The sequence below is a fragment of the Hipposideros armiger genome, unplaced genomic scaffold, assembly GCF_001890085.2.
Source record: "Hipposideros armiger isolate ML-2016 unplaced genomic scaffold, ASM189008v1 scaffold_28, whole genome shotgun sequence".
In the NCBI taxonomy this organism is placed as follows: Eukaryota; Metazoa; Chordata; class Mammalia; order Chiroptera; family Hipposideridae; genus Hipposideros; species Hipposideros armiger.
In genome coordinates, this window is record NW_017731378.1 from 5,102,553 (window position 1) to 5,123,272 (window position 20,720).

At 52.3% G+C, this 20,720-nt stretch overlaps 1 protein-coding gene across 3 annotated transcripts in view; it reads left to right on the forward strand.

Moving 5' to 3' along the window:
* The window catches only part of NEURL1 (neuralized E3 ubiquitin protein ligase 1), a 72,022-nt gene extending 52,962 nt beyond the window's left edge, over window positions 1–19,060 (forward strand). For all 3 annotated transcript variants that reach the window (XM_019636487.1, XM_019636486.1, XM_019636488.1), the window contains 5 exons: window positions 104–345; window positions 836–1,157; window positions 12,490–13,179; window positions 15,966–16,112; window positions 16,640–19,060. In XM_019636487.1, coding sequence (XP_019492032.1) covers window positions 104–345; window positions 836–1,157; window positions 12,490–13,179; window positions 15,966–16,112; window positions 16,640–16,878 — 1,640 coding nt within the window. In that variant the 3' untranslated portion in view covers window positions 16,879–19,060. The remainder of the gene's footprint in view (window positions 1–103; window positions 346–835; window positions 1,158–12,489; window positions 13,180–15,965; window positions 16,113–16,639) is intronic.
* The last annotated feature ends 1,660 nt before the right edge of the window (window positions 19,061–20,720 follow it).

Sequence of the window (20,720 nt, forward strand, 5' to 3'; positions counted from 1 at the left end):
GGTGACTTCTGCTTATGCCCCATCCATCTGCCCTTCCCTAGGAGACCCTAGTCCAGTTCTTGGACTGCCAAGTTCTCTGACCCTGTGGCTTGTTCCTTTGTAGACTCCATTGGGAGTCCCTTCCCTGTCACCTCTCACCGATGTCACCACAAGCAGAAGCACTGCCCGGGAGTGCTGCCCGGCGGGGTGCTCCCGGCCACGCCGCTGCTCTTCCACCCACACACCAAAGGCTCCCAGATCCTCATGGACCTCAGCCACAAGGCTGTGAAGAGACAGGCAAGCTTCTGCAACGCCATCACCTTCAGTAACCGCCCAGTCCTCATCTACGAGCAAGTCAGACTGAAGGTGGGCATCTAAACTTTCTCCCCCCATCACTGCCTTCTCTTACAGCCATTATGAAACCCTGCCCCTTCTCTTTCCCGTCTGCTGCCACTTCTACCCTTCCTTGTCCTTCCTCTTTCTCTTCCCTCTTCTTTACTCCTTTCTCAACCGTTCCTGCATGACAAAGAAGGAAGGTGTGTGTGTGTGTGTGTGTGTGTGTGTGTGTGTGTGTGTGCGCGCGCGCGCGCGCGCGCGCGCGCGGGGTTGGGGGTTGGGGGGTGCGGGGGAGTGGCCATGGGAATCACTAGGTCTCACCAGACTGGTGGGAAGGCTCCTGAGGGAGACAAAGGAGCCCCAATGGTGGGCGAGCTGCGCAGTATGACTCCTCATGAAAGACTGCCTGGGGGTGGTCTGCAGAAAAAGGCGCACTCCCTTCCCCTTGGGCTCTCTGAGGTGGGGAGACGCTGGGCTGGGGGCGGGGGAAGCTGTCTGAGGTCAGCACCCTACCCCTCAGATCACCAAGAAGCAGTGCTGCTGGAGCGGCGCGCTGCGCCTGGGCTTTACGAGCAAGGACCCCTCCCGCATCCACCCTGACTCGCTGCCCAAGTATGCCTGCCCCGACCTGGTGTCCCAGAGCGGGTTCTGGGCCAAGGCGCTACCCGAGGAGTTTGCCAACGAGGGCAACATCATCGCTTTCTGGGTGGACAAGAAGGGCCGTGTGTTCTACCGCATCAACGACTCGACCGCCATGCTCTTCTTCAATGGGGTCCGCACAGCTGACCCGCTCTGGGCCCTGGTGGACGTCTACGGCCTCACGCGGGGCGTCCAGCTGCTTGGTGAGTGCCCGTGCCCTCCGGCCCCTTAGGTGCAGGGCGCACCTCTAGGTGCTGTGGTTTGAAGGGAAGCTAAGACTGGTGACTGCTCTCAGGTCTCCAGCACGACTCCCAGTCCAGGACCCCTCCCACCTAGTGACCCTTGTGCGTGTGCAGCCAAGTGTGTATGCGTGTGCACACATAGACTCTGGGTACAGATCAGCCCATTGGCAAATTGGCTGTGTCGCGAGGAGGAGCCTTCATGAGTCTCATCTGTAAAATGGGTTGGTGGGAAGAGGAAATTCAGTTAAAGAGGCTGTGAGTGAGCCTAGCACAGCCATAGGTACCAAGTCACTGCTCAACACCTGTTCTTCTCATCTCCCATCCCTGCAGAGAAAAATGCCATGGAAGTGGCTGAAAAACGTTTTCTCTCTTCTTTTTTTCCTTTCTGACTTGAGAGCCTAGAAACAGTGAAGCTCTTTTTTTTTTTTCAAAACACCTTTATTTGACTGAAAAAGGCAATGGGGAAAAAAAGAGAAGGTGAATGTAAAAACAAAGAAATGGGTCATCAGTAGCTTTTCTTTTTGTTGAGTTCCCAACACAAGGAGGCTGTTTTTATTAATTGTTTGGGAACGTGCTGGTTTTCAACCAGACAGAAGTGTTTCTATATTCCCATGGACATGTTAAGGCTCTTCTGGGTCTCATCAAGTGAAGAAGAGAGCCCAGGCTGCCCAGGGATAATCCGCTTTCCATTCCTTGCGTGAAATGGGTGCACCTGCAGGGCTCCTACCCGCCAGAGACTGACAGGGCAGTGGTGATGCTCTTGGGCTGCAGAGTCAGACATACCCACGTTGGACCCTGGACAGCCTCTACTAACAGTGGGACCTCAGCTTCCTCATCTCTAAAGTGGGGGTCCTTTTCAGAGTCGTTTTGAAGGCTCAAAGAGCTGAGTTACATGAAGCAGCTGACACATAGTGGGTATTCAATGACTGTTAGTCACCCTTACCCATCCTGGAGAGGGTAGTGCCTAACCTAAGGCTCAAGTGAACACCTTCCCTCCGCTCTGGTATCCTGAGGGCCCCACACTTCAACTTTGGGGTTCCAAAGCTTGAGTTTGAGCTCAGATACTTCTGTCGGAGCCCCAGTCTTCTCTTCTGTAAAGTGGTTGGGAATACTATGACTTAGCCCAGGCGCATGGCCACATGGTGGGAGACAAAAGAATGTCTCAGCTCTTGAGAAAGCCACAGTCCTGTTGCAGGGTCGGTAAGGCAAATGGAAGCAACATTCTTGCTTTTCCCTAGGCAAAGAATGCCCTTCCCCACAGTCCCTAAAGATCAAAATGCCACTCTGGCTTCAAGACCCAGCTCGAAAGCCACCTCCTCCCTGAAGCCTTCTGGGTGGAATTCTCTCCTCCATTCCTTGTATCCCACTGCGTGGCACCTGCACTTCTCTCAGTGATGAGGCATTGGCTGAGCCTTGGTCATCCATATGTCTGTTCCCACACAAGATGGGGAGGGCTCGGAGGGAGGAACTCATTCTCAACCAGCCAGCTTCCTCTCCAGAGTGGAATCTTGTGCTGGGTTGCTGAGGAATATTTACAGGTGGGTAGAGAGTGGTGGGACGGAGAGATGATTTATTAGATGAAGGAAAAGGTGTGGGGGCAGCACTGAGGTAGCCCCAACCCTGCTCACAGAAGGCCCCAGGCTCAATGGGAAATTAGGGAGATAAATCAAACACTCCAGACATGATTAACCGGAGAGAAGACAGTAAATTGCTAAACGCTGTGCTCCTAGGATCACGCCCCTCAGCAGCTGGCCCAGGTGGAGTGTTTTTATCCTCACTTGGCGGGGAGTGAACTGAGGCCCAGGGAAGACCTGGCTCACCTGTGTAAGGATGTGGGTGGAGCTGGGACTTGAACTGGGCGTTCTGATGCCAACAGCAGTGCCTTTCCCATTACCCTCCAGTGGGATTAAACATGAAGGGAGGCGGGAAATCAGAGGAGGCTGAGCTCAGTGAGAGAGGATGGAGTTCAGGAAGGCTTCTTTGAAGAGAGGGCTTAGTCTGGGACTACAAGTTCCAGAAGGGTTGGAGGGACATGGGGGGCGTGGGGATGAAGGGGACATGCCAGGTGAGATGGGGCTTCCAAACTTCAGGGGCCGAGGGAGGGGCCTGGAGAGTAATCTGAAGGGCCCCACCCTGGGGCAGAGCCCAGACTTCCGACCTGGCACAGCCCCAATCCCCTTTTTTTACTATAAATGGGTTTTCATGCAGTATTTTCAGTTGCATTTGGATTTCCCGGCAGGCTCCTCTCTGTACACCCGATAAGGCCAAGGCCCCAGTAATTCCTGTCCCAGCTGTAAATCACCATAATCCCTGGGCATTTTCAAACACTGATTATGGCCCCTAAATTCAATTAGCAGATTAAAATATCTCTTCATTTTGTTCTTTCTAAATGGATTTTTTTTTTAAGAGTTCCATCCAAGATATCTTCAGAGGTGGATATGCTGCTCTATGCCCTCATTTGGTGCTCCTGCCCTCTGGGATATGCCCGCTGCCCTATATAGTCTCAGGGACAGTCTTCCTCCCTCTCCTCTTTCCTCTCCTTCCCACGTCCCACGTCCCCCCCTTTCCCTGCCTGCCACGTCACTGCACCTGTGTCCTCCTGGGCCTCCCTCCCTCTACCCAGGTCCCTCTGGCTCCTCTGGCTTTCCCTGCTTTCCCTCCTCTGCAGGTGTCACTCTGTCTTGGTGGCTCTGAGGATGGGCCTGTATTTCTAGGGTGATTGTCCCCCAAACCAGTGTCTCATCTTTAGAAATTTCCTGCCAGGCCTGTCCCCTCCCCTCCTGCCTCTGTTTGGAACCTGTGGCCAAAGTTCTCCAAACCTCACCTGGTCAGTGTCTGCTCCTCAGACCGGAGACACCCTGGCGTACCTGGCATAGAGTAGGTTCAAAAGTCAGGCTATGGGCGGATTGGCCACCTCCCCTGACAGAGTAGAGGCAGGGCTGGTGTCTCTCCCGGACTGATTCCTCCAGACAGGTACCCCCCCCCCACACACACACTGCCCTAACCATAACCCAGGCCCACGGGTGCCCATGCCATGGCCCCAACTGGCCTGCTTCAGGCTCCCGTTATGCTGGAGTTCAGCAGATCACCCTCTTCCCTCGGGGCACCCTGGCTCAAGCCTGGCTGGTATCTCCAAGAAAAACAGCTTCCTACCTCCAGGAAGAAGGACCTGCCAGCAACTAAATAAATACAAATTTTATGGGGTGATTAATACTTGGAGCGATAAGCTCCTATCCCAGTTTTTCAAGCTCTCTCTGCTCTTCTCAGAAATGTTAGCTCAGGAAGAATAGCCATGGATCCTGGCAGAAAGCTGATGAGCCAAGATCCACTTACAGGGTGCATCTGAACACCCCTCTCTGCCCACCACAGCCTAGGCACTGTGCAGGGTTGGGAGGAGACACAAGAACGGAAAACCCCTCTCCTTGAAGAGTGTTTACATTAGGAGGACACACCATATAAGTGGTCTGAGGTGACCTAAATCCAATTCTACAATTAAGTGTGGCTGAAGATTAAAACATGTGTGTGTGTGTGTGTGTGTGTGTGTGTGTTGGGTGCATCTGGACAGCAATCCAGGAGGACTTTCTGTAGGGGGTGAGCTTTAAGTCAGGAACCAAGGGAGGTGGAAAGGAACAATTTAGGCCAGTCAGGAGGGCTGTGCATAGGCACAGAGGTGGGAATTAGTGGTCATCCAGGGATCAGATCCTTCAGGGGAAGGGGTGTAGTGGAAAGGTAGCAGATGACTTGTGGAAAAGAGGTAGGCACAGGTGGGGAGCCGTGAGAGTAGAAAGCTTCCAGCAGCTTCTGTGCTGTCAAGTTTTTCAGTAAGAGGGAATGTGGCTCAGAGATGAGGAGGGGCCTCCCTAAATTCTCCCAGCCAGTCAGAAGACAGGCTGGGACGGAATTCAGCTCTCCCAGGCTGATCTGGGCATAAAGGTCAGCGTGAGAAGACTTACTGCCACATCAAAATGGTAGCGGCTGAGCCCAGCAGGGCGTTAGGAGGGCATTAGGTGGAGGCACCCGTTAGGTGGGTGCATGGCATTTTGCCTCTTCCCTACCTCTGCCCAGGTTCCCAGGTTTTGGTAAAAGATCCCACCTGCCTACTGTGGAGAGGTATGGACGGAGACTCTCAGGGTAGCTTCCTAAAGGCCAGGCTGCTGCTGGACCAGTTTCCGGGGTGGCAGGCCAGCCTGGCTGCCCTGCAGTGAGAGGCCTGGGCCGTAGGTCAGGACCCCGCTCCAGGATGTGCCTCAGCTTGGCAGCACAGAGAGTGTGAGCCACCCGGCCGGCTGAGGACCACACTGCCATACGGGGCTTCCGCTTCCCAGGCTAAACCAATATTTACCTTCAGCTGTGGCTGCCAGGGCCTGAGAGGCAAATATTAGTTTAAGGAGCCTGAGCCAAGCTCTTGGGATGGGGGAAAGAGCCGAGGATACTAATCATGATTTCTTCCTCTTTGACAGTTTTCATTTCTTCTCGATTCAAAAGATACCTTACTGTTCCTTCTGCTTCAGAGACTCTTCCAGGCACGCCCTTTCTGCTCACCCCAAATTCTGCCAGTTATATCAGGGCCCAACACCAAGCCCTCCCCTCCACCAGGAAGCCTTCCCTGGCCTCCCCTGTGCTCGATGACCCTTCCTCCTGACCACCAGCAGTGCGTGGAGGTCTAAGTGGTATTGGCTGTTCGGCATCATGTATTGTCTTGCTCTTTAAGAAGACAGCATAAATCCTCTTTTGTATATGTAGTAAAGAAAGCTATTATTGTATCCATTTTGCAGATAAGAAAACAGAGGCTCAGAGAGGTATGATAACCTGCCCAAGGTCATACAGCTTAGTGGAGCTGGGACTTGAGCCCTGGAGGGTGGGCTACATTATTTCCCAGCTTCTCTAAGCATGAGTCCATCTAGCCTCCCTCTTAAGTCTGGATCCCCCCAAAATGTGGAGCCGTGGCCCCCCTATGTCTTCTAGAATAGAGCTTACAAGAGCGCAAACCATCAGGGATCCATTGCACATGTTGGGTACTGATAGGCCACAGGGGAAGGGTGGCAATGGGGTGCCCAGGATCCTGGTTCAGTGGTGAGGGTGGGTTTGCCTGCCTTGTAATTAGTTCCCTGAAGGCTCCTGAGGGCTTTGTCTGCTTCTGTTGTTCATGGCGCACTCTAGTTTTCTACCAGAATGAATCTATCTAAAGAGCAACCATATATAATTGCCAACATTGGACTGTTTCTAGTGTCCAGAAATGACAATTTCATATGTTTTCATCTAGAATCTCTTTGGCCCAAGATATAGTTCTGAGGATGTTGGAGAGACCTTGGGCACCCAGGATGAGATGTGTGTGTTGCGGAGGGGCTGGGGTCTTGTAGTATTGGGGACAAAGACCTAATTTCAGAGGCAGGAGACCTGCCTGAATCAAGACTTGACTCAGCCACTCACTAGCTTTGGGCAAGGCTTTCAGCTTCTCTGTGTCTCAACGACCTCATCTATTATTTGGTCATGATTCAATTACACATGCACCATTTACCTCACAGATAGCCTGTGAGCCTCACGGATGTGTGAAAGTGTTTATACAAATGGGAAGGGCTATTGTTTTTAGGTTGAAAAGGAATACTTAATTTAAAAACATCACCAAAATAGACAAACCCCCAAGCCAGTTCTCTCACTGGAAGAGGGAGCCTTAAAACCAAGTCCCTGTACCTGGATGAAAGTCAAACCATAAAATCTAAACCGTTTCATGAAACAAGCTCTATGGTGCTCCAGCTGGGTTTCTTGGAGCACCGGGGTTCCACAGGGGCATCTCTTTGGTGGCTGCGTGGCAGGGCTCTATGGCCACCTCTTAGACTTCAACCAGAGCTTTAGGTTCCGTTGGACAAAAGGATTCCATTTTTTAAAAAATTTGAAAACTGCCAGACCAGATGACTCTGAGAATCTGTAAGTCGAAGATTCTGTGGCTTGAAGGTTCTATAAATTTAAGAGCCTGTGACTCTGAGTGATTCTGGGACATTCTGCCCTCCCCTCCGTGAGCCTCAGAAAGTGTATTTGTTTCTCCTAGCTTTCCTGTGGTGAGGTTTATATGGGGAGGGTGGAGGCGGGTGTGGGTTTCGGGGGGTACTGCCCAGAGGGGTGGAGAACCCCTCTTCCATCCAGCTCTTGCACCGCCCTCCCGGCTCCTTCCCCTGCCCTGTGCCAGATGGAGACCGGCAGGAGGATGTTTATGGAGACAGTAAATGGGCTGGCAGCACCTTCCAAACAGGGGCTGGCAGATATCCGCCAGCTAGCTCGGAGGCTGCAGGCTGACCCATGGTTAAAGATTATCCAGAGTTCCAGATGTGAGAATCGAAACAAACAAGACGGGCTGATGGCAGGCCCTGCTTCAAAGGAGCACCTCGCCTGTCCCCTGAGACCCCCTGCACCAGTGTCCAGGCCCGGCCTTAGTTACCCTGCACTGGCTGGCAACATGTGGGAGGACCTGGTGGGCGTCTGGGTGAGTGCTGGCCTTACTGCCCTCCCCCTGACCCCTCAGCTCCTCGCCTTTCCTTTCTCCTCACTGGCCTCGCTCAGACTGCTCTCCAGGCATTTGCTAACGTACTTTTCCCACCCACCTGAGCGCCTCTCACCTCTGTCAATTCAAACACTCTTGTCCTTCAGGGCCCAGGTCAAACTGTGTTTTTTTCCAAGATGCCGTCTCTGAGTCACTCCGAAACAGGAAGGGGGACCTCAGCCTCAGTTGGAGAGCATCACCCTAAAAGGGATATTTATCCTAAAGAAGAGAAGGCTCTTTCTTCTTCTAAAGGGGTCCCCAAGGAGTGGATATAGAACACATATGGATCCATGCAAAGAAACATTTTCTAACAGTTGTAGTTGTTCAGAGATAGGGATAGATAGCCTTGGGAGGTGGTGAGCTTCTTGTCCCCAGAGGCATTCTAGCCAAGGCTGCATGAGAACTTGGCAGAGATAAGTAGATTTCCTCCTTCTCCTTTAAGGTCCTGTCTAGCCCAAGACACTAAGAATTTTGTAACGAAATTGTGTTCAAATATTTTCATGCCTCCAAGCTTCAATCCTTCTAAGGGCTACTGGCTCCCCAGGGTTTTTCCCTCTCTCCTTAACTCCTGCCCTGGGTTAGGCACACAGCGGCTCAGTGAGTGGATACCCTGAGTGCCACCCCCAGGGCAAGAAACCCCTGGCCCGATCCTCCCTGCCCTTTGCAGGGCCTGGTTGTTTCTGCCCTGGCCCAGGAGATCTGCAGAGCCAAGGCCAGGGACCAGCTTAGGCAGAAGCTGAAGGCTGACAAATTATTCCCTGAAAGAGGGGACAGGAGAGGGTAGCCAGTTTAGCAGCTTCTCCCTTGGCCTTGTGCCACCCCTCCCCCCGTCATAAAACCTCCAAAGTGGGCAGCTGTGGGTCCCAGGCACAGATTACATAACTTGTTGCTTTCAAACCTGGGACCACTGCTTGGGGATATAGGTTGCTTGTCTGGCTTTTCCAAGCTGTCCCCGAGGGTGTAGTCCTGGGCTGAGGTTGGTTCCATGGTGTTCTCCCTTGGCTTTGGGAGCCCAGACCCTTCCCTGACCCCTGACTTGATGTCAGCTCACCCAACTGTGACCCTTGCTGTTCCTTCTGGGGAGGGTGCTCTGATCAGCTCCTCAATCTCAAGTTTCATCTATTTCAGGGCCCTGGCGCAGCTGGACACACCGATGGGATTGTTATTTTGGAGCTTGCTGGCGGCATGCAGCTGCTCCTGACCCCAAGGGCTGGAGGGGATGGGATAGAAGACATACTTGGGCTGGGCACTGGCCCCAGGGATTCTGTTTTTAGCTGTTTCCCAGCATCTCCTGTACCTCCTCTCCCAACTCCTGCAATATTTCAGGCAAGGCCAAAGGGGTGCATTTTCCTGCCCTTTCTCTCTCTCTACCCTCCCCCCGCAACTGTTTCTCCTTCCTTCTCTTCTTTCTCCCCTAATCTCCACTTGTATCTCCTTCCTGATCTTTTTTTTTTTTTTATTGGTGAATTGCGGGGATGGGAACAGTGCTGGGGAATTGGGGGAAGGGGGACAGACAAGTTGCTGTCGTTTTTGTTCTTCAGTCTAGTTGTGGAGGATGTTGCTTCACTGGCCCAAGTTGGCACCATCATTGCGCTCTTCTGGGTGAGGCAGATCAGTCGCCGGCTTCTGGACGGCCGCTCACTGCGGCTGCTGGCCGCTCACGCTGGCTGCTGGCTACACACGGTAGCCCATGGCAACCCACTGACACAGGGACTGCAGCCCACGCCTTCGCCGGCGACTCACGGCAGCCCAGCTCCAGGTTGAGCTGTTGTTCAGCATCTTAGCTGTAGAGGGCAGTGTCACTGGCCCTCATATGTGGGATCCGAACCGGGGCCCTCTGGCATCCCAAGCGAGTTCTTAACCATCGCGCCACTCGGCCGGCCCTCTCCTTCCTGATCTTTAGTCAGTGATGTCGTTTAGTGATTATGTCTTGGGTGTCCGGCATAACTGCCATAAAGTCTTACATTTAGGCTCAACAATAGCGCAGGTTGCCTGGGAGGTGGTGAGTGCCCAGTAGTAGGCATGTTCAAATAAAAGAGGACTGCATATTCAAGTAGAAGGGGACCAGGAAAGCTCACATCCAGCCCCATTCAGAAATCTGTTTTGAGGTTCTGCCCAGCTCCATGGGCTCTGACTGATTGTCCTGAGTGTATGTGGGGGGTGGGGAGAGGAATGTGGAGTGAAGACGTATGTGGGCCCCCGTGACAGCCTTGATCCTGTAGACCCTGGCTGTGCATCTCTGAGCCACTTGTTTCCTCCTCACCCTGCTGTCCTTGTCCCTTCCCCTGTCTGTCTCCAGTGATCTGAAGTCCTCAAGGCCATTGCCTGGAATCCCTGAGGGGTGGGGGAGCAGGGGCTGTTCCCTGAGGTCCAGGTCAACCCACAGCCCTCCCTAGGTCCCCACTTTGCCTCTTGTGCTTCTCCCTCCTGCTCAGGCCCTCCTCACCTCTGCCTCTCTGCAGCCCCCAGCCTCTCTGCACCATCGCTGTCACAGAGTCAATTCCCTGGAATAATCGCATTTTCCGGTTGGCTCCCTTCCCCTTGCCAAGCATGATGCTGGGAAATCCCAACCAGCCAGGCCCCACGAGACTTTTTCAGAGAGACAGGGGACTTGGGGGGAGGGCCCAGCACTCTCGCCTTGCCTGGGCCCAAACAACACTGTTCCTGGAAGGGGCAGGGCAGTCGAGGGGAGAACAAAAACAGGGAAGCTTTAGGGACTGTCTCTAGATGCAGCTAGAGCTGAATTCTAGCCTCTGCTGCTCATACCAGTCCCATACAAGCTCTGCTCTGACACCAAGCACCCCAGCCATCCTTACCCAGTTTTTGAAGAGAAAGCACAGTTTCCCATGGGGAAGCTCAGAGAAAAGGCCCTTAGGGAGGGGTTGGCCCATGATATGGCCTGCGGTGGCGCTAACCAAATTTGGGGACTTCCACAGAAGGAGTTTAATAAAAAGGAAGGCTAAAACTGAAGACTGTGGCATCAGGCATTAGACCTTGCTTCAATCCTGGATCTGCCATTTGGCAACTGTCGCATAACATCTCTGAGCTTTATCTGTACAGCAGGAGCACCTCCACGGGAAGCTTTAGGGATGAAATGCAGAAGCAATTCATTGCACGTTATCACTTTTATGATATATTATAGGACTCCATAAAGCTGGGCATAACACAGCCATTTAAAATATATGGTTTTAGAAACAGTCATTGGCATCAAAAGGTGTTCAGGACACAGTAAGTGGAGACGCTAATTTTGAAAAGGAAATCTGTATGACAGGGTTCTTAGTCGGGAGTCCAGGCCCATGGGTGGCTTTATGTGATGTCCCGAAACTGCCCACAGAATTTAGGGAGAATGTACATTTTTCTGAGGAGGAGATAGGTTAAAGTTATCACATTTTCAAAGGGATTTGTTACCTATAAAAGGTTAAAAACTACTGGCGTTTAGCATAATTCAATTTTTGTATTAAAAAAAGTTAACGAAAAATATATTGAAATAAGTCTGGAAGGTCACACATCCAAATATTAATAGTATTTTTCTCTGGATGGTGTGGGCTGACAGGCAATTACTTTTTCTTTTTGCCAAGCTGTCTTTTCTACAAACACAGTCTGTATGACTTGTATGATTAAAAAGAGACATCTTTTGATTTCCTGTTAAGTCACTTTCAAAAGGATAGCTTGGATACATTTAGGTAACTTCTCACAGCTGCACTATCCTCCTGTGGCAACGATAACTTTAAAAGGTAACTGTTGGGATAAGATGAGACAATTTATGCAAAGAGGAGTTCTGGGGATGTTTCCAGGGCATTCAATACATATTTACTGCTTGTCTACTAAATGCTCAGGGCTGTTCTAGCTGCTGAGGATAAAGAGGGAGGTCCTCAGGAGTTACATTTTAAAAAACCCACAAAAAAAAACTCATAAGCATACCAATCACGTTTTTAATTTTGTTACAGGAACCCCAATATTTGAGTCCTTCTGCCTGTGCTCACTGGCCCTAAAGAAATGCATGAGCAGCTGTTTGCAGTATAGAAAGAAAAATAGATTAATATTGAATTAGCCGACCAGGAATACAGGGAGCTAATACCCGATTCTCCCATGGCATGTAGGTTACAGGTTATGTAGGGCAAAATCGCAAGGGGCTGGTGTTAGGGATTCCGGGTTGTGCTGGGAGCTGATTGGTCAGAGGTGAGGTAAGTGTAATAAATCATTTCTTCAGGTCTTGAGGACAGCTCTGAGGTCTGCTCAGGAGTCCCTCTGTGATTTCATGGGAAAGTAGCCAGGGGGTCTTTCCACCTTAGGGCTCAGGACCTGAAACATAACTTAGGTCCAGATGTTATCTTTAGCCTGCCAGAAGTCCAGCCCTTGTGACTATTAGTCAGGTCCGGGCCACTGTCTTTTGCTGCCTCCGGGGTTTGCTGATTTTCAAGGGGGAAAGGCTAGGTATGTGAGGGGGTGTAGAGAGAGAGATGATTTCTAGAGCTAGGATTAAAGCTAAATTTAATCAAAGTCATAATGACCCTCGGTTTCAATTTTGGTGTCTTTCCTCCCAGCCTTAATCCTTCCTTAAATAATTAGATGTCCCACACAACCTGGGTTTCCCAACTTTGTTCTTTAATGTTCCAGGCATTTTCTAGTCCTTTAAAAGTCTGGTAAGTGTTTTGATGGTGCATTTTTTAAAGACTAGTCGGAGGGTGCAGGCGATGGGGACCGGCCCCAGCGGGGCCTGCCTGACGTTTGCCCTGTCTCTCCCCTCCCTGGCCGCAGACAGCGAGCTGGTGCTGCCGGACTGCCTGCGGCCGCGCTCCTTCACAGCCCTGCGGAGGCCGTCGCTGCGACGCGAGGCCGACGACGCGCGCCTCTCCGTGAGCTTGTGCGACCTCAACGTGCCGGCTGCCGACAGCGACGAGGCCACGCCACCCGCCGGCTGCCCCATCCCGCAGAACTCGCTCAACTCCCAGCACAGCCGCGCACTCCCGGCGCAGCTCGACGGCGACCTGCGCTTCCACGCGCTGCGCGCCGGCGCGCACGTCCGGATCCTTGACGAGCAGACGGTGGCGCGCCTGGAGCACGGGCGCGACGAGCGCGCACTCGTCTTCACCAGCCGGCCCGTGCGCGTGGCCGAGACCATCTTCGTCAAGGTCACGCGCTCGGGCGGCGCGCGGCCCGGCGCGCTCTCCTTCGGCGTCACCACGTGCGACCCCGGCACGCTGCGGCCCGCCGACCTGCCCTTCAGCCCCGAGGCCCTGGTGGACCGCAAGGAGTTCTGGGCTGTGTGCCGCGTGCCCGGGCCCCTGCACAGTGGCGACATCCTGGGCCTGGTGGTTAACGCTGACGGCGAGCTACACCTCAGCCACAACGGCGCCGCCGCCGGCATGCAGCTGTGCGTGGATGCTTCGCAGCCGCTCTGGATGCTCTTCGGCCTGCACGGGGCGGTCACGCAGATCCGCATCCTCGGTGAGTGCTCCCGGCCACGCGCTGGCTTTCCCCGACGGCCCCCTAGGGCTGGCCTCAGCTGTCCTCCTCCAGACTTAGCATCGCGCCCTTCCTGGAGGAGGGGGCCGGCCCCGGGTAGGGCAAAAGAGAGCCCAGTCCACCCCGTCATGCAGTCTTGCCAAGGAGTTGCAGACACTGAAAAATGTGTTCTGGGCAGGACTCTATTGTCTAGTCCGAGGCCCTCAGATCTCACCGGATGCACCCTGGGGAGGGGAGAAAAGCATGGATCATTGAATTGCACTCCGATTCTGATTAACCCATATTCCCATAGATATGTAGATAGAGCTATCTATATCTATCTATCTATCTATCTATCTATCTATCTATCTATCTATCTATCTATCTATCATTCTATCATTCTATCATCTATCTATCATCTAGAAACAGCCCAGGTGCACACATTCCAGTAGCCACTTAAAAATGAGAAAATATTGCCTCCACCAGTAACTAACTTTTTGAGGCACAGTTTCCATTTCTCCAAAATGGGAATAAGGCCTCTGCCTCTAAGGATGGTTGTGTGTCTAAGTAAGAAACAGAGTTTGGTGTGTCCGTAGCCAGGTGCCTGTGCAGGGTGGTGCCTGGATTGGGGGCCTGTGAGGCATCCTGAGCAGAGGGCCTTGGAGGAAACGGGGTTGCAGAGATCTGAGCCTTACTTTCCTGGGTTTGAGTGGACAGACTTGGAATGGATTTGGGGGATGTAGACTTGGGTAATCCCAGGTTTTCCAGACTGTTCTGTGGATTAGGGGTCCATTGAAAAAGGATCTTTGGGTCAAAAGAGTTTGGGAAATACTGAGTTTTTTTAAAGCACGGATTCTTTACTGCAGAACTTCTCAGAGCTTTTATATGCCGTGTGAATCTATAAGGGGGTGTGTGTGGTGGTTGTGGGGTGTGGTGGTTATTTTTCCAAACTAATTTGACCAGAAATCCTTTTTTTCACAAAGGATCTCCTGGGCCCTCTGTTACCCGAGATTGAGCTTTCCAAGTGCTGGTCTGCTAACCTGCTGCAATAGACTGGGCTAGTTTCATTAGATTCACTTGGAGAGCCTGCTAAAGTGCAGATTCTTGAGTACCACCCCCAGAGATTTCGATTCTGTAGACCTTGGATAGATCCTGGGCATCTGAATTTTTTTTCTTCCTTTTCTTTTCTTCTCTTCTCTCTCTCTCTTTTTCTTTTCCTTCCTTCCTTCCTCCCTTCCTTCCTCCCTTCCTTCCTTCCTTCCTTCCTTCCTTCCTTCCTTCCTTCCTTCCTTCCTTCCTCCCTTCCTTCCTCCCTTCCTTCCTTCCTTCCTTCCTTCCTTCCTTCCTTCCTTCCTTTCCTTCCTTTCCTTCCTTTCCTTTCTAGCAAGTTTGCTTAGACAACTTTGGAGACCCTTGGGCCTTACAGGCCCCCAGCCTAGACCTCACCCCAGGAGGCTTCATAGTCAAGATAATGTGTGTATGTGAGTGAGCATGAGTTACACTGTAAGATTGACATGCTGAGTATAGGCACATGTGAGTAACTAAATGCATGTGTATTTGTGTATGTAATGCTGTTGATGATTGTGGGAGTGTGTGAGAGTTTGTAAAATCAGATAAAATCATTAGGGACTTCCTACTGTGTTCCAGAGACCAAATGAAGATGGCATGAAAACTAAATTTAAAAAGGAATAAAAAGAAATGAGGCTGGGGTGTCAAGAAGTTAGGATTGAGGGAAGCTAAATCAGGAAGGAATGAAAAGAAATTAGGCTATGAAAAGACATCAGGAAGGAAAGAAGTTGGGGGTGAAAATTCAAGATGGAATAAAAAGATATCGGACTTAGGTGCAGAAAAGAAATCAAGCTGAGGTAAAAAGATATTTGGCTACACTCACCAGTTGACACTGCTCCTCCGACGAAGGAAATTACATCAGGGCAAGGTACTCTCTTTGCTTCAGCACCATCTAATAATAAGTAGCTTTCCAGTGAGGCTTCTGTTGTCCAAAGAGGCTTACTAGACTGGAGCAAAGAAGAAGCTTTAAAAAAATCAGGACTTAAATGTCCCAAGAGGTAAGTGGGCAAAGATGGATGTTGAAAGATCATCATCCAGAATTTTTTAAATTAATTAATTATATATATATATATATTATATATATATAATATATATTATATATATTATATATATATATATATATAATATATATATTATATATAATAGAGTGCTCCTGAGCTGTTTGGAGAATTGGTTGTCTCAACCAGGAAATTTATGTTAAGGGATCATGACTGACTCCAAAGAGAAAACAAATCAGTGACGATGTGTGAAGGGTAATTATTTACCTTATAGAAGAATGCTTTGCTTTGTGGAAGGCCTAAGTGAACTAAGAATAGAAGGCTATTTCCTTCACTCCAGAACTACAGCCAATTTCATACTTAATGGAGAAACACTAGAAACAGTCTCATTTAAGTCAGGAATAGGGTAGTAATGCCTTACAATATTGTTCTGAAAATGGTAGCCAGTGCAATAAGTCAAGAAAAGCAAATAGGAGGTATGAATTTCTGAAAAAGGAGATTAACTTGAAAACTGTTAACACTAATAAGAAAATCCTGTGGCACGGTGCTGAGCCAGTCTGTGGAATCCTGCCCTGAGTCCAGTGGCTGGTCTGTATGGTGAAGCTGTGGCACCCACTTTCTCTCCTGGGAACCTACTATAGGGGCAGAACTTTCAAGAACTTACTTGAACTTTCTTCCAGTGGGCCTCTGAGTGGCTAGCGCATTCCTTCCCTTCTTCTGCAGGCTCCACCATCCTTGCAGAGCGGGGCATCCCATCACTCCCCTGCTCCCCTGCCTCCACGCCAACCTCGCCCAGCACCCTGGGTAGTCACCTCTCTGACCCCTTGCTCAGCACGTGCAGTTTGGGACCTCTGGGGAGCTCTGCTGGTGGTAAGTGGGCTGGCCCCCTCCAGGTCCATGTTGTCTGTGCCAGACTTCCCATCCTGAGATCCTGGCTGAGGAAGGCATGCAGCCTCTATATCAGGGCTGGGACCTCAGAGGAGCTAGAGTGGGCCCACCGAACCCCTGTTGGGTAGTGATTTCTGGGGTGTATCCTATCCTGTCCCCTAGCTGGGCACCTTTCTCCAAAGGACTTTTTAAGTACACAGGGAACACCAAAAGATAGCTCAAGAGGTCCCTCTCTTAAAAGATTTTGGGCCCCTTTCCTTCCTCCATCCTTCCTCTTCTTCCTTCACTACTTCATGGATACCCTGGCCCCTGGTCTGGGAGCTGACGGGCCAGAAGTGGGGCTGCCCAGAGTGTATCCTCTCCCCTCTTGTGCCCAGGAAGTTGGCTCATCAGGGCAAACAGGCAGATCCTGATAGAGGGGGAGACAAGAGGCAGAGGTGCTTTCTTCCCACTAACTTGGGGCTGGGCTGGATCAAATCTTTACCTGACTGGTGTCCCCTTGTCCCCAGGGACGGCCCCCAACTCACCAGTGAGCCTGCCCGAGTCACCAGTGACCCCAGGCACGGGCCAGTGGAGTGATGAGTGCACCATTTGCTATGAGCACGCGGTGGACACGGTCATCTACACATGTGGCCACATGTGCCTCTGCTATGCCTGCGGTCTGCGTCTCAAGAAGGCCCTGCACGCCTGCTGCCCCATCTGTCGCCGCCCCATCAAGGACATCATCAAGACCTACCGAAGCTCCTAGCCCGCTGCCGCACCCCACCCCGCACGCCCATCTCTTCAGACTTTGGCTCAGCTCCAGCTGAGGGGCAAGCCAACGGGGCCCCTTCTCTTCTTCCTCACTTTGGAAACTCTTTTCCCTTCTCCATTAAACATGGGAAACTGAGGCCCCTGAAGGTTTGGGGAGAAAGGGGGCATCAGGCAGGGAGTTAGGGGGCAGAAGCAAATTGTCCCCCAGAGGGGAGGGGAGGAGTCTATACTCCGCCTACCGTTCCCTTCTCTGCACCTAGCTCTTCCCTTCATGCTGAGGGACTAAACTGGGGTCTCAGCTTGTCCCAACCCTTCCCCATCTGGGGCAGACTTCTGTGAGGTCCCTGTAGCCCATGCGGCACCTTTGTGAGAATTAGAAAGTGTGTCCTTTCCTCTGGGCAGATGTGGTCTGAGCCAGGGCACGCGGCGTGGCCAGTGGAGTATGGACTGAACTCCAGCTTCCCATCTGCTCCCTCAGCCAACGGCCCTTGAGCAGTGCACAACCTGCTCAACAGGTAGCCCCTGCGCTGCTGCCTTACTCTCTGACCTTTACCCGCCTCGTTCCTCTCTTCCCTGCCCCTGGGGCCTGGCATCCGGGGGAAAGAGGGCCAGTGGATACCTCTCACCCCAGTCAGGCTGCAGTCTCCATGCCATGTCCCTCTCCCACTCATCCATGATGGGTGGACAGATAGGCTGCAGAAGGCTCCAGGTTCTGAGTCCCTGGCCCTGTGTCCTGGCAGAGGTGAGAGGGCCCCTTCCTGGCCATAGCCTGTCTGCCCCAATCATCTCGTCCCTTGGTGTGGCTGGAGAGCAAGGTCTGTCCTGTCAGGGACTCTAAGAACAGCTTTGTATCTATTCTCTGTGACCTGTCCTATATCTCAGTGCTGTCCTGGGCCTGGCTGATGCTCAGAGACGCTGTAACAGCCCCAGGAGAGGCCAGGGCCCCGGGTTGGGAGCAGGGGGGTTTCCTGGGGTAAAACCAGCCTTTTATTTATTTATTTATTTATTTGATTTGTGTTGTTTGGATGGCGGTTGGGGGGGTGAGTTCCCACCCCCTAAGCCCCTAGAAATGCTGCCCTGGTGTGCGGAATGCCTGGAGAGGGGATAGCAGAGGTATTCATCCTTCAGAATCTCAGATTCCAGCCCAAAAGTCCATAGCCAGCGCTGCTTCCCATGAATTAGAACTCCATAAAAGGGGCTGAATTGGGAGACCTCCTGGCAAATTGTGTCCATTTTACAGAGAGGCAAACTGAGCCTCCTTAATACATGGGGCCACACAGTGCCCTTCCCTGAGCTGGAGCAGGGTTATGGTTGGCACAAATACGTCAGGAGGCCCAGAAGCATCCCCTCCACAAGGACAAAAGGCTCCGGGAAGGCTGAAGGAAGGCAGCCTAGCTTGGGCCAGGGAACGGCCGGGGAGCCTAGTGCCAGCAGGGGCAGGGAGCCAGTTCTTTGGAAAGGCACCCCACCCCCAGGAAAGATGAGCGTGGTAGGGGATGGGTCCCAGCACCTCTGGGTTCTTATTCCTGGTTCTGGGGTGAGGGAGTACCCCCAACCTACTCTTAGGCTACAAACATCTCTGCCCTGCTCGCCCTGTCCTGTTAGGCCACGGGCTGGGGCGCTCAGAGTCATGGCCCAGTCTCTCCCGCTCCTCCGCCACCGCCCAGCCCTCTGCCTCAGATGGCCGTTTGCGTTCATCAGAGATCGCTTCTTCCTGTTGCTGGCAGAGCACAGGACTCTGTACCTGGTAACTGACTGGTTGTGTGGGCTTGGCCCGGTCATAGCTCCTCTGTGCCTCCGCTGCCACCTCTGTGAGATGATTGGGGATGGGGGCAGACTTTGTGTGACTCTTAGTTCTTTGGTGAGGGGCTGCTGTGGGGTGGTGTGGTGGGACAGCACCGGGGGTGAGGACACCAGGCTGGGCCTTTGGGAAGTCATGGTTCCACTATGGGTCACCCCACTGACCCTAGAGACGCCTTCTGTGGGGGTGGGGTGGCCCCATCCAGTCAAGGGTCCCGTCTCAGAGGCAAGGAAAGGTCCTAAGTGCAGTGGCTGCCTGGCCTGAGGGTGGCGGTGAGGAAGCCATCCGTCCCATTTTCTGTTAGTACGGGGTAGTTGCTGCCTCCTTTGTGAACTTGGGTCGCTGTGATTGTGAATAAAGGTGATTTCGTACCAGCTGAGGGCTGTGCTGTGCAGCGCGGAGGGCTGGGGAGGGCCAGTGGGGGTGTGGGGGTGGGGCAGGGTTGGTGCTGGAGCGTCAGGTGTCCTGAGTAGGGAGGGGCGTTAACAATCAGGGAACTCCCTGGAATGGGGGGCTGGAGCATGACCTGGGGCTTGGACAGCAGGGGCCAGAATGCCTGGTGAGTCTTGCAGGTTGAATGGGAGAAGCCACTGCCCTTTGGTAACCTCAGGTCCCTGGGTCGGTGAGGAGAAGTGTTTACTGGGGCAGGAGCAGTGGGAGTCCATAGGCCTGCTCGGCTTCCTCTTCAGGCTGAGCTGGCCCCGAACCTGGCCCACGACCCTTGTAGGGTGGCAGCGCCACCTATGGGCTAACGGAACGATGACAAGTCCTCGGGTCAGCAGGGACTACTGAGCGAGCTTCTCAGGAACGGGGCCTTCCCATCCCTCGCCCCTGGCCCAGACCCCTGCCCCTGGCTGGGACCTCAGCTGAGCTCTCATTGGTCAGTGCTGAGTGAGTATGCCAAATGAGCGGCACCGCTGGGCAGAAAAGGCCTCTGCCAAGAGACCTTAAGAGAAACTTTTTAGATGTGCTGAGTATATCTGGCTGGCTGCAGAGGCTGGGGGTGGCTGAGAGGGTATAGGCACAATTTGGAATCATCCTTATTTGGTGGGGTGAGGCCTCACAGGCACAGGGATGCCTGCCTTCCTGCCCTCTCTCCTGGGAGGATACTCTGGTTGCCCAGCCTCTGCCTGACCTTGAACAGCCACAGGCCGCTCCCTACATCAGGACAGCCCTGCCCTGCTTACTAGAGTCCAGCAAAAGTAGGGAGGGTCAGGGGCTCCAAGCTGAGGGGCCAGCTAGGCCTGCTGGATATGGGCCTTTGGACCAACCATCTGCATCTCTTTCAAAGCCTTGTGCCTTGGCCATTGCACAGAAAGCCTCTCCTAAAGTGAAGGCAGGGAAAGGGGGAGGGGCTTGAGCACAATGCTTACCAACAATGGTGGGAACTTCCCTGCCCCCCAACTCCAGCGTCCTCAGCGGGCTGGGGTCCTGCAGTTCACGCTACATTTGGAATAATGTGGCTTTTGCCATTCAGCTGGATAGGTTTTCTGGTGGCAGGGAGAATTAAAAGGTGATTCTGTTCTGTTAAAAAGGCCAAAAACTTTATTTAATTTTCAGGGAAATACATGAAGATGCATGTAAACATAAAATACAAAACAACCCAAATCTTACAGTCTAGAAGCATGCCAAGATAGTATTTTCTGCAGACCAAAGAGTCCCGTCAAATGATAAAGGACACCTGGAAAGTGGCAGGCCAAGGGGCTGGGTCCCTTCCCCAAGGACACTGCATTTTTGTAATGAGAACCATTAAAAAAAAAACTATTAAAAATATTAGAAACATGGAGATAGTTTAGCACCACCATTGATCCTGGAAATTGTTTAGCACTCAAATTGACCACACTAAATTCAGTGTTCTTTTTTTCAGTTTCTCTGCTGAGGTGGGGAAGAGGGAAGAACCTCCTCCTGACACCCACAGAGCCCGCTAGGAGCTGGTAGGGGTTAAGTGGACACCGCAAGGGGTTCCCCAAAGTTCTGGAGCCCAGAGACATCCAACAGTTCCCATGCAACCATGCAGTCCACAAACCCACGCTTCA